The following is a 12,668-nucleotide window of genomic DNA, read 5'->3' as shown; positions in this document are numbered from 1 at the left end:
CCCCCCCAGCCCGGCGGACGAGGTCTGGAGCCTCCGTCCGCCGGCTCCCCCCAGCCCCCCTGGCCCCAGTCCAGGCCGGCAGACGAGGCCTGGACCCTCCGTCCCCCGCTTCCCCCCGGCCCCTGTCCACAGTCCAGGCCGGGTCCCCTCCCCCCCTCCTTTTTCTCTCTCTCCCCTCCCAACATTCTCTCTCTCACTCACTCTGTTTCCCCCCTCTCTTTGTTTCTCTGCCCTTCTTCCTTCTCAACTATCCTTCGTCCCATTCACTCTCTCTCACTCTCTGTCTTTCTACCCATCTTCCTTCCTTCCTTCCTTCCTTCCTTCCTTCCTTCCTTCCTAGCTTTCTTCCTTCCTTCCTTTCCAAATTACTAACATTTACCCCACTCTGTTTCCCCCCCTTTTCTCTCTTTCCCCCCTTTCTAACTCTCTCTCTCTCTCTCTCTACCTCCTCTTCTCCATTCCTCCCTTCCACTCGCGCTTTTTTCCTATCTAGGGCCTGTCGTCTACCGCCACGACGGGCTTTGCTTACTAGTCTTTGAATAAATACCAAATGGGAAAGGAAAAAAAACACATCAGAATGAAGGGAATGGCTAGTAAGGATGCAAACTGCTACCAAGGGTAATAATTCTACCAATATATCAAGAGAGATGGAGACTTGATAAACAACACATGACATACAAGGAAGGGATGAGAGAAACAGTGCATGTTTCAAATGTGAGACATTCCAAGTTTAGGCCCTGGTGCCTGACCTTAGTTAAAAGCGCAGCACTCACCCGCGCGGGGGGGGGGGGGGGGGATCTCAGCCTGAGACTCAGAAGAGCAGCTGCCAACTGGAACAGTCCTGACAAGTCTGTGACCCACCAAGCTGAACACAGCCCTCCCCTCCTGACCACGTATGGCAGCGGACCAGAAAAGCTATAGACCTCTTGCTTGCCTGGGGCCGTAACAAGCATCCAATAAGACTGTGACTAGCTTGGTGAAATCACTAAACTGGAGTAGATGATGCTAGGCTAGAGGGGAAGAAAAAGAAACCCATTTGACTGAACCGTAACAGGGTTCTGAATTGGTCACCAATGCAATGCAATGCAATGCTATCAATGGAGGGGCAAATGGTCCCAGGGGATGATTAGAAGGTGTAGGATATAAACCCCTTGCAGGTTAAGCTCCAGGCCTGATTAGCACCTGGATAGTAGTCCATGAAAACCCTATGTATACTGCCCCCCACAGCGAAAGAAAAGCAAGATAAATGCAAATAAAAAACAAATCCATTTTAGGATGTGTTATTAGAAGAACACACAAAGCAGGGGAGCATTAATATCACTGCACAAGACAACTTTTGAATACTGTATACATATTAAGTCACTCTGTTTAAAGCAGATGAAGTACACAACGAGACCTATTTGAATAAACAAAGGAACGGGATGGTTCTAGCTATTTAGATGAACGTGAGAATTGCAGAAGCTGCCAGATGATGTAGAGGGAGAAGAAATTACCATCTTTGAACACACATTAGGTAGGAACTAATATCGGAGAAGGCGATCCATTTTGGTAAATGAGAACAAGGAAGTGTACAAATGTTCCATTATTAGATTCTGGATTAATGAGAAGGAGATGGCTTCTATGTATCTGAGGAATGAAATGCTGCAACAGTCTCTGTCCTCTCTGGGGCAATCATGATATCGAGGCACTCAATCTATCAACACATTTAATTATTTCCAATGCAGTGGAGTCTTATTGGAGTACAGAAAGCTGTTCCTCCAGCTAAAAACTTCTCTATCATAGAAGAGAAAAAGTTTGAAAACATGAAATGGGATATCAGGTCGGGAGCTATGGAATAGTTTGCCTCGGCGGGCTGAATTTTGTCCAAACAGCCTGACTGCCATGATTTGTGGAAAGAGGAGTCCCCTCATCCCCCCCCCCTTATAAAACACAGCCTGGGGACCTGGATAGGGGCTATGAGGATCTATTCCCTGGTAGTGTTAAAAGCATACTTCAGTTACGTAACCATTATGGATGTATTTTGGTTAAGCTTATTCTTCAGGGATTTCCACTGTTCAGCTCTAGCTCCCTTCCTGCCTCAACCTCAGCTCTCAAACGCCATCTGGATGGTTCAGGATGGTGCCCTTGTTTTACATAGGCTTATTTGGTAACAAATGAACTTCAGGTGCATCCAGTACTTTAGGAGGCGGCATATTGATCTCTTGAAGATCTATCTTTGACCCCCTAAGGTTACTTCTTCCTGACATTATGGGGGCTGAAATCAGGGGGTCTCATTCGGTTTCCGCTGAAGGTTCACTCCCTTTAGCACAAACTCAATAAAGGAGCTGTAGCAACAGAGCTCAGGAGAAACCCCTTTTCCAGCTGCTGTCCAGTCATAGCTTTCAGGATGCTGCTTTCTTCGAAGTAGGTTTGCCTTCTCCTTTTGCTGATTTGCATCCTCCTTCTCTCCAGAGGTACACGTGATCCTCTTTGCTTGCAAGTAATGGATACAGGCAATTAATGAACTCACTGAGGAATCAGAGTGCCTAGGAACCAGCATTCAGTTACTATCCAGAACCAATTTGGACCTCCTGTCTAATCTAGAACTCTGCCCTCAACACATCTTAGTCAACTCGATGAGTAAGCAACTATGGCCACTGTAAGCGTGAATTCCACCAATGGAGGGGGGGGGAGTAGAGAAATGAAGCAGACTTCTGTATTTTGACCACCACAATGGCCTTTCTGTTCTCTCCCCCCCTCCCCCCACACAGCCGTCCAGCTCCCAGATATGGATGGAGGTCACTCAAACTAAGGAGACCACACCCCAGAAAACTAGGTGACCATTTAGTCCCGGCAACAGCAAGCATCTCTTCCCCACACTTCTTGTTATGTTATACAGAAAGTGAAGCAAAAGCAGGAGGTTCCCAATGGAACGCTTTGTGAGGAAGGGAAACTGATGGGGTTGGAGACTTCCAGAGTCGTTTATGCTTTGGAATAAGGGGCTGTGGCATTTGGGGGTAAAAACAGCTTCCTACAAAGAGGACAGAACTTTAAACATTCAAGACATCCGATTTTTAAATTTCTTTTACTTCATTTATATGGGGACCCAAAGTGGTCAACATCATTCTTCTCTCCTCCATTTTACCTAACAATCCTGTGATAGGATAGGCTGAGAGAAAGTTAATGGCCCAAGGCCACCCAGCAAGCTTCCATGGCAAAGTGGGGGATTGAATCTGGGCCATTTAGATCCTAGTCCATCACTTTAGCCACTTGATTCCCCAAGGATCAAAATGGGGTATTGCCTCAAGAGAGTGGCACCATTCCTGGCTCTTCCCTTCACACCCATCTCTCTTAACACATAAAGCCAGCGCTCATACTGTATTTACTGTGGATGCCACATAACGTTGCAAGAAAATCTTTATTTCTCAGTGGACATGACATGGCCTATTTCAGCCGGCTTTTAGAACCAACCCAATCTACAGCTCCAGGCATTTTAGAGATTCCACTGCCTGCATAGGCAGCTGTCCATTCCCACATTCATAGACCTGACGCCTCACCTTCTTCAGCCATATCTTTATCTAGGACCAGCTTTCCGTGTCGGAGGAAGTTCAGGATGGGTCCAAAGTAAGTGGGGTCCCGATCGATGAGGTAGGCACCTGTCTCATCCTAACCAGAAAGCAAAGAACAAAGAGGGAATCAGGATGGGTATCCTTGCGACCAGTCACAGCATTCAAATCACCAAAAACCCACACAACTAAAAACTGCCAGTCACTTGCCCATAGGGTATCACCTCCCCTGTCTGACTGTGCTGCCACAGAATATGTATGACCAGCCTAACAAATGGAAGAAGGGCGAGTCATGGAATGTTACTGTGGTGAAGGAAATAAAAAGGTTGACCAGGATAAGAAAAGAGCTTCCTGCGGAGTTTAGGATCAAGCAATGTGTGTGTGTGGGAGGGGGGGAGTTGACTTGGAACGTTAGAAGGTCGAAGAGGTAGGTAGAAGATGAACAAATATCTTATGTGTGAGATAAGAATAAGGATTCAATGTTGTCGATGGGAAAGGATGGGGAAAGTAAAGGCAGCTGAATTCAGTATATCAGTTCAAAACAACTATGATGAACCCAAGCATGGAGTGCCTGACTCCAGACTGCTGGTAGGACTCCACCGTAACTAAAGGCTGTTCCCCCCCAAAAAACACTCACCACACACAGAAATAACATGCTAATATTCTGCAATGCTTTCTGATAACTTGGGACTCTTTTTCTGATTTTGTATGTTGTTTAATGGTTCTCTGACCGTAATAAAATGAATGAATGAATGAAACATGCTAACCTTCCAAGAGGAGAGTGTTCTTTTCATGAACCTGACTTGGATTTGTCTCCAAGCACACAATTCTGAGGAAGCACTTACTTAAGAACGGGAATTTTTAAGTAAGCAATTCTTTCTCTTTAGGTGCCCAGTTTATATAATCACAAGATAAATTTCTGGTCTCCAGAAGTGTAAATCCCATATTAGACGTGGGAGCAGCCTTGTCTTTGCACTGGAAGTTTGGCAAAGTGGCCTCTGTTGTTGTGACATGGCTTTGTAAGGGAGAAAGGGCTATGGCTCACGGGCAGAGCAGCTGCTTTGCATGCAGAAATGCCCAGGTGCAATCCTGTTCAAGCAGGATCTTTTCAAAGCAGGGGGTGCAATGCAAAACACCTCTACCTGACACCCAAGGTCAGACTAGACAGTGCTGACCTTGACACAGGGGGAGGGGGTCTGGCAATAATTCGCAAGATAAACAAGCAACATGGGGGAGGGTCGTTGCATCTCTTTTGTGAGACTCTGTCTCTGCTCACAAGCTTCCTCGGGAAGTCGCAAGCATCTAAAATAATTACTTCCCCTTCCCCAGGGCAACTGATCATCATCGCACTTGGCAAGACGATGCAGCTGCAGCCGCTCCAGAAGTAAATATTTTGCACAAGCCATGCACTTCACACAAAAACACCAGGATGGTCCAAGTAGATTTCTTACAGAGTAAGGCTACTGCTGTAGGATTTGGCTTCTTAAGCACTTGGGCGCCGCAAGAATTAATCTGATCTAGGGATTCATAATGCGACTTCAACAGAAAGAAGGGAGAAGGCAAACGACGCGGGCTCCAGCGGCCCTCGGCGAGGAGGCGTTCCTCTGCAAAAGCCCCTCCGCGGCAACACAAAGCGCACGAGCCCCAGCGGCTTAAAACAGAGGGAGGCCGAAGGCGACTCCGCACGATCCCGACGCCGAACACGCCGGCCCTTTGTTCTCTCCCTGCCCGCAGGCGCTGCTCGAGGCGCGGAGGAAGCCAGGGCGCGCCGCACATGTCTGCAAAACAACCCCGATCCTTCGGGAGGACCAAGATGCGAGCCCGCGCCGCGGCTTACCCGATCCGACTGCAGCTCCTCCCCTTGGCACAGGCGGCAAAGGAACGATTTCTGCTCGCGGCACAAGGTTTGCCTGGTAGTTAAGAAAACGGTCCCTCCGACGTTCAGCCTCACCCATTTACTCCGGTTGCTGGAGGGTAACGGCGTCGGGCAGCTCTCCCACGCGTAAGAAGCCCTCTGCCTTTCCTCCCCACGATCCATCCTCATCTCCTTTTCTCTCCGCCTCCCTCCTACTTTTACAAACAGGCGGCACCCCATTCGCAGGTGTGGAGTGTGCGGGAGGATTCTGGGACTTGTAGTCCCCCCAGAATCTTCCTTGGAGGTGTGTGTTGCGATCGCAAGTAACCCGAAACCTGGGAGACATGTGTAAGGACTGCTTGCAAGCCCAAAGAGGAGCGTTACTCTTCAGGTCCCCTGTTTTTGTACACCGTTCCTCAGATTAGATCTTCCAAGATGGCTTTTGATGGTGATAATTCCAGATAGGGAGTCAGGAATCAGGATAGCCTGTCAGCAGCAAAATAAAACAGGAGTCCAGTGACACCTTCAAGACAAAATCCGTTACCAGCATCCAGCATCAGTCCAAGCTCACTCCACCAGCTACATGCTCACATGCTCTTCATGCATTTTATGAAGTGAGCTCAAACTCACCAAAGCTGATGCTGGAATAAATTTTGTCTCTCAGATGCCATTGTACTCCTGTGTTAGTTAACTAGGCACATTAATTTGCTTGTTTTTGTACTTCTTGCCAAGTGACTGCAGTGTAATGCAGCCACAACAGATCTCTGATGTCAACATCATACATTTTTATAGGCACATCAACATTAAACATATTCCCACGAGGCTGGAGTTTGCAAACACTATGCTAAAGAATCGAAACTGGTCATAGCATCTCAGTGCAAGTGCGTGTGGCAGCAAACATGTTTGCAACCATGTGATTTCCACGGAATCTGTAGTTTTCCACTCACCACAAGTTATGCATTGCACCAGGCAGTTAGGAACTGCAGGACAAGTATGCACCCCCATGCAGGCCCCCAGAAAGCAAGTAAATGGACTTGTTAAAGTTTTATATGAATTTTTGTTTGCTTTCCTTTTTATGATTCCAGATGTCTTTCCAGCAATGCTGTCAGCACCAACAAAGAGATCATTAACCCCTTTGGGACTGCAGTAGATATACTCGTCCATTGCTAACCCTTCATGACAATGTTGTAGCATCACTTTCGCAATTGCTATAAAATGACACAGACTCATGCCTTTTCTTTTGAGGTCATTTGCAGGACAAAAGAGAACACAATAGTGAATTACTGACTCCTAAAAGAGGAAGGAATGGGCTAGGTCAGTTACATAAACTGGGAGACTCATATGGTTCAAGGACTACTAGCAGCAGCCATAAATGTAAGCTCTGTCTCAAATTCCCGGAACACTAACAAATCTCCACTCTGGTAGTCAGCAGCTGGGCATTGTTAATTTAGTTTAGTGCTTTTCAAAGCAAAAGAATAAACAGACCTTTCTGGGAGGGTTAGAAAGTTGTTAACAGTGCTGAAGTTTCTTCCTGGTCCCTGCATGATAAATATTGCAGCAAAGGCTCTGAAGAAGCCAACCTGCTCTGGAAAGCACATCTGCCATCCTGCTGTCATGTACTCAAGCTGCTCCTGAGCATTAAGCCGGGATGAGTTTGCTCAGTTAGGAGTGTGTGCTAAAATTTTGGTTTTAGTTTTCAAGGCATGGTTTATTTTGCTATTAAACATTCATTGTCTTTGTCTTCCATTTCAATGGGAAATGTTTCCAGCTGCAACTCCACCTCCACACTCTTGGATTGCCTCACCTTCTCAGGGAAGGCTGTGTGCTGCTGGAGCTCTTCACAGTGAGTAGCGTTTTTTGCATATTTGAAAGATTTTAAGTTTTCTTCCAGTGGAATTTTTTTGTGCCCCTCCACGGCATTTTGGGGTTTGAAAATGGAGCCCCCCTCTAGTGGGGGTGGGGGATGGGAAATTGAAACTGAAAGGAAAGTCTAAGAGAAGCCTCAGTCATGAGGCCTTACTAGGCCCAGAAGCCTTACTAGGCCCCAAGCAACTTCCTAGTTTTTTCTGAGGCCAGGCCTTTATTTCTAAAAAAAAAAAAAACCACTGGAGAAGACCAAATTTTGACAGCTTCAGTGGGTGAGAGGGAAGAAGACATCAGGAACACTCAAAACATAGACTTTGGAAAGCTTAAAGACGCACAAGCCTTCATGGAAGTTTCTAGTCCCTGTGATGGTGAAACTGGGCCCTGGTTTGAGGCTTCTTTGCAGGTAGCTGCAGGAGACTTGAAGGAGGTTTTAATACAAGAAGTTGGGATCCAGTCTTTGAACTTAGTGTTTTGGAAGATCTTGAGCATCCAGTCTGCCCAGACAAGACAGTCCCAAATACATTGTTTGGTATTGAACCACTCCCAAGCTGTACTGGAAGATTCCTTAATGCTTTGTTCAGAGGAAGGAGGAGAAAGGAATAAAGACCTTTCATTTTTGGGAGAAGAACAAAATTCCTCTATTTCATGGCAACAAAGCCACACCGAGCAGGAAATAAAAATCAGGTAGAAGGATGCAGTCCAGTTCAAGACAGGAATAGAGACCCAGGCGAAAAACAAGAAGAACTCCCCAAAGACAAAAAATGCAGTGGTCCATGCCATGAAGGTGCGACTTCAAAGCATGAGATAGGTGATCCCGAGACCAGCGCCATCTCAGAAGGAGAGAACAGACCATGTTGATCGGAGAAGGGCTCTTTACGATCAATAGGGGGATCCCTTCCCACAGGTTCCCCCGCAATCTGTTTTATCTGCTTTTTCCATCCAGTGACTCCTGCAGAATTGGAGGTGATGGAGCAATCCAACATTGAAGCCCAGGAGAAACGGCAAGAACGAGATGTTCAAAGTCAACAAATCTTGGACTTTTCACCAGTGATGCCAGCTCTGCCTGTCTGTCAGCAAAGGAAGAGGGAGAGGAAAACCAGAAGTATGAAGGACTTGCCGAACTCTGATGATTTAGAGGAGAAGCCTTCGAATGTACTAGAGCCAGCTGTGTCAGAGTCAGCAATGAGTAATATTGGATAAGTGTCTACTGATGTAGCTGTTCATTTTCCTGAACCTGTGAAAGTGTCTGGTATAAGCGGTGGAGGAATTTAATTCCTTTAAGGTATGATGGAAGACGGGAAAAGTCACAAATCAGTGAATGTGCAAGATGCAGGGGTCATTTGAGGGGGGACGTGGGGGGACGCCATCCCCCCGGGTGAGGTGCAGGAGGGCGGGGCCTGGAGCTCCCTGCTGGTGCCCGCTGGAGGTCGCCGCCGGCTGTGGGGAGGACACACTTCCGGTGATGTCAGGGTGTGTGGCATATGCTAATGAGTTATGCTAATGAGTCTCCCTAGCTCTTTTTCTACGAAATGACCCCTGGCAAGATGTCTCAAAGGTAGTAAGAAAAAATTAAAAAGGGGGAGGAGTTAAGGCTCAATAGGAGAAGTCAAGTAGAAGGAGGAAGAGTTCTCTTGGAGAAAGTACGGCTGCTGCTCAATGGGTAGGTTACTTTTTTTGGACAAATAGAAGCTTCAGTATTAACTACTGGGGATGTTTCAGGAGAACAAATAGCATCTAGAGAATTAGGGGAGGGATATAGTAAAGATCTAACCCCTGATCTGGAAAGGGAGGTGTCATGATCTGGGCTGTGCAAGCAAGGCCTAGCAGGCCCAGGGAGCCTGAGTAGCAGTGGGAGGAGGCCAGGCCTACAACTCCCAGAAGTCCCTGAGAGGTTTTGGTGCCAATTTTAGCCAATTACAGAGAAAGGGGACTTACAATAAAAGAGCTGGTATAGAAAAAGAGTTGTTCTTTCTTCCAAGAGAGCAGGGCCAGAGGGAAGGCAGCTGCTGGGAGAGGCCTTCACTCTGAGGGGAAGGGTGAGTAGACTCAGGCCCAGCTGAGACAGTGGACTGGGGACTGTGAGTTTAGTCGCGTTAGGGCATTTGGTTTCTTTTCTCTTCATCCACTTATCGTTATTATTCTTGCACCTTGTTTGTTTCCCATGTGACTGACATCCTGTAAAATAAACCTTTTCTTGTTGTTCACTCTGCCTGGTCCTCACACTTATTATTCTGCCAAATAAGGGAGGTGCGAAGGTCTTGGGAGGGTGCTCTGGGCCTTCTCAAGGGATCCTAAAACCATAGTGATGGCAGCGTCAGGTGACACCCCACCTGAGCCATGACGGGGGCTAAGTAGAATAAAGAGGTACTAATACAGATACCAAGAGAAACATACCGTTCTGCACAACATTCACATTCAGACGATCAACTAAAGAGTTCACAACCAAAACACTCCTATGCAAGCATGGTAAAGGAAGGCAGGGAGGAATAGCAGGAGAATTCACGTGTGGATAAGGGTGGTTTGGTGGGTGAAAGGAGCTCTAGTGGAGCACAGAGAGAACCCCCGAGACATATCATAAATTATGAGACAGAATTTTTACTTGATGACAAGTTATTAGATGAATTTTTTAATGAAATGGGAAGAAGGTGATTTTGATCCACATCAAAGATACGTGACCAGACTTCGTTATAGAGGCATGGATCCAGAAAAATCGAAAGAACGGTACATGATTGAGGTAGTGTTGACAGAAATTTGAACATTCCTAAATAGGATGTTTTAGCAGTGATTATTCCACCAGGACTCTGAGAAACAGATGTCTGTGAGTTCAGAAGCTGCTTTTCAAAGTTTTTGGGGTCGTCTTCATGCAGCCCCCAAATTGAGCATGGGGCCCTTGACAGATTTCAATGTGATTCCTGTTTTATGGTGATGCTAGGGTTCTGACTATTTCTGTCAGAACAACCAATATACCCAAGCAAGATATTGATTTGTGGCAGGTTAAAAAACAGATGACAGAAAGGAAAAAAAGAAGCAAAATTGTACAAAGGAGAAATAAGAGGATACTTCTTTGGCTTCTAGTGGGAAAATCTCTTCTGACCTATCTATATGGACCCAAATGTGTAAGGCCTGGACAGATGAGGAGTTAGAGCAGGTGATAGTGGAAACTAGACACGAGTATGAAGAATTTAACATGACAATGGAGGACTTAGAACAGGAGTATTAGGGAAAATGCCAGGAGTTAAAAACATCTGTGCAGTCTTCTGAAGGAACTAAACTGAGGCAGAGATATGAAAAACAATGGTTATACTTTCAGGAGAAGAGAATGGCGCTGAGAACTAAATTAGTAGATAGCAGGCAGATCTAAGAAGGGAACAGAGCAATGTTATTCAGGAAGAAAAGGAAGATAAGGATTTAGACAATAAACCAGAGCAGATAGGAGAGAGGAGTCTATTCTGATGGGAAACCAATCAATGAAGAAGAAGAAGAAGAAGAAGAGATTGGATTTATACCCCGCCCTTCACTACCCAAAGGTGTCTCAGAGCGGCTTACAAACTCCTTTCCCTTCCCCTCCCCACAACAGACACCCTGTGAGGTAGGTGGGGCTGAGAGAACTCTTGACAGAAACTGCTCTTTTTCGAGAACAGCTGTGCCAGAGTTATGGCTTGCCCAAGGTCATCCAGCCAGGTGCAAGTGGAGGAGTGGGGAATCAAACCTGGTTCTCCCAGATTAGAGTCCGCACACTTAACCACTACACCAAACTGGTTGAAAAGAAGGATGATAACAAAGGATCTCAGGATTATATGGAACTTCCATTAAATGAAGAATCATTGGGTTGAGTAGAGTACAAACATTATCCACCACTCGTTATTTTTGAGCAATCAAAGAAAATAGATTCTAAAGTTATAGAATCTACTACTAGTAAGGCCACACATCCTGATCTTCAGGAAGGGGTGAAATACAAAGTTCAAGACCAGGAATTGTCAAAGGATTTGAAAGAAGTGGGAGGAGATAGAAAATAAAAACAGGAAATGGCTACAGTTAACATTTATAGGGGAATATCGGGATATATATTTTAGTAATTCTGTAATTTTATTTATTTATACACATTGGTTGTAATTTAGCATAGTGTTTTCGGTTATTTGGCCTTCTTACTCGATAAATGTAATATGAGTACCATACATGTCCAGTCCCTGGCTGTGTTTTCATCATCATCATGTTTAATAATGGCAGTGTCATGGTCGAACCACTTTGTCTTGAAGGCCCGGCTAAATATTCCACTCTGACCCTGTTTGGGCAGTGAGCTGATTTGGGCTCGCCCGTGGAGCCAAATGGACCCAGTGCAGCTTTAGGCGGCTCTGCGGAATCCTAAGCTCCCTGGCAATTCGTTAGATGAGCTTGTAGAGGATTGGCATGGCCGACTCTCGACAGCCATCAACGAGATTGCTCCCTGGCGCCCTCTGTGCCCCTGGGCCAGGCCCGCTCCATGGTTTACCCAGGAGCTGAGGCTGATGAAACGGGGGCTGAGACGGCTAGAGAGGCAGTGGCGGCGGGTTCACGACAAAGCCACAAGAGCATCCTATAGGACGTTAATGAGATACTATGAGATGACAGTCAAGGCCGCAAAAAGACATTCTATGCGGCCACGATTGCGTCCGCAAGCTCACGTCCAGCCCAATTATTTGGAACAATTTGGTCTATCACAGCTCTGCCACAAGACATACTAAACCATAGGGAATTGGATATTGGCTGTGAGGCTTTTGCGAGCTACTTTGCGGATAAAGTCTTGTTGCTCCCCCTTCACCCCCCAGCCACAATTGATACAGTGAATGAACCCGAGGCTCCTATCACGTCTTCTGGTCATATTTTGGATTATTTCAACCCACACAGTCTAGAAGAAGATGACAGATTGCTCTTAACTGTATGCCCTACTATGTGCTGCCTGGATCCATGCCCGTTGTGGTTAGTCAAAGCGGCCCGCGAGGGACTGTGGGATGCCATGTGGGAGATCATCACAAGTCCCTCTCAGAGGGACAGTTCCCGGAGGCACTTAAGGAGGCAGTGGTGTGCCCCCCCCTGAAAAAACCATCCTTGGACCCGGACAAATTGGCCAACTATAGGCCAGTTTCCAACCTGCCCTACTTGGGCAAGATAATAGAGAGGCAGTAGCACTTCAGTTATAGAGCTTTCTGGATGATGCTTCTATCTTAGATCCCTTCCAGTCCAGCTTTCGCCCTAGACACGGGACAGAGACAGCACTGGTTGCCCTCACAGATGACCTCTGAAGGCATCTGGATCGGGGAGGATTGGCAGTTCTGTTGCTGTTAGACCTGTTGTCCAAGTTTGACACAGTCAACCATCAGCTACTGATCCACCGCCTCGCTGACACCAGAATCCAGGGACTAGCC

The 12,668-nt window shown here is 46.5% G+C and overlaps 1 protein-coding gene across 1 annotated transcript in view; it reads right to left on the bottom strand.

The window, feature by feature from the left end:
* Positions 1-5,594, bottom strand: part of KCTD17 (potassium channel tetramerization domain containing 17) — an 18,514-nt gene extending 12,920 nt beyond the window's left edge. The window contains exons 1-2 of the mRNA XM_015426477.1: positions 5,383-5,594; positions 3,537-3,645 (exon numbers count right to left, since the gene is read on the bottom strand). Of these exons, the coding sequence (XP_015281963.1) occupies positions 3,537-3,645; positions 5,383-5,589 (316 nt within the window). The 5' untranslated portion in view covers positions 5,590-5,594. The remainder of the gene's footprint in view (positions 1-3,536; positions 3,646-5,382) is intronic.
* Between the last annotated feature and the right edge of the window lie 7,074 nt (positions 5,595-12,668).

This window comes from Gekko japonicus, unplaced genomic scaffold (assembly GCF_001447785.1).
Source record: "Gekko japonicus isolate JY-2015 unplaced genomic scaffold, Gekko_japonicus_V1.1 scaffold1105, whole genome shotgun sequence".
Taxonomy (NCBI): Eukaryota; Metazoa; Chordata; class Lepidosauria; order Squamata; family Gekkonidae; genus Gekko; species Gekko japonicus.
Note: the sequence above shows the minus strand (reverse complement) of the source record. Positions and strands in the feature narration are given on the sequence as shown.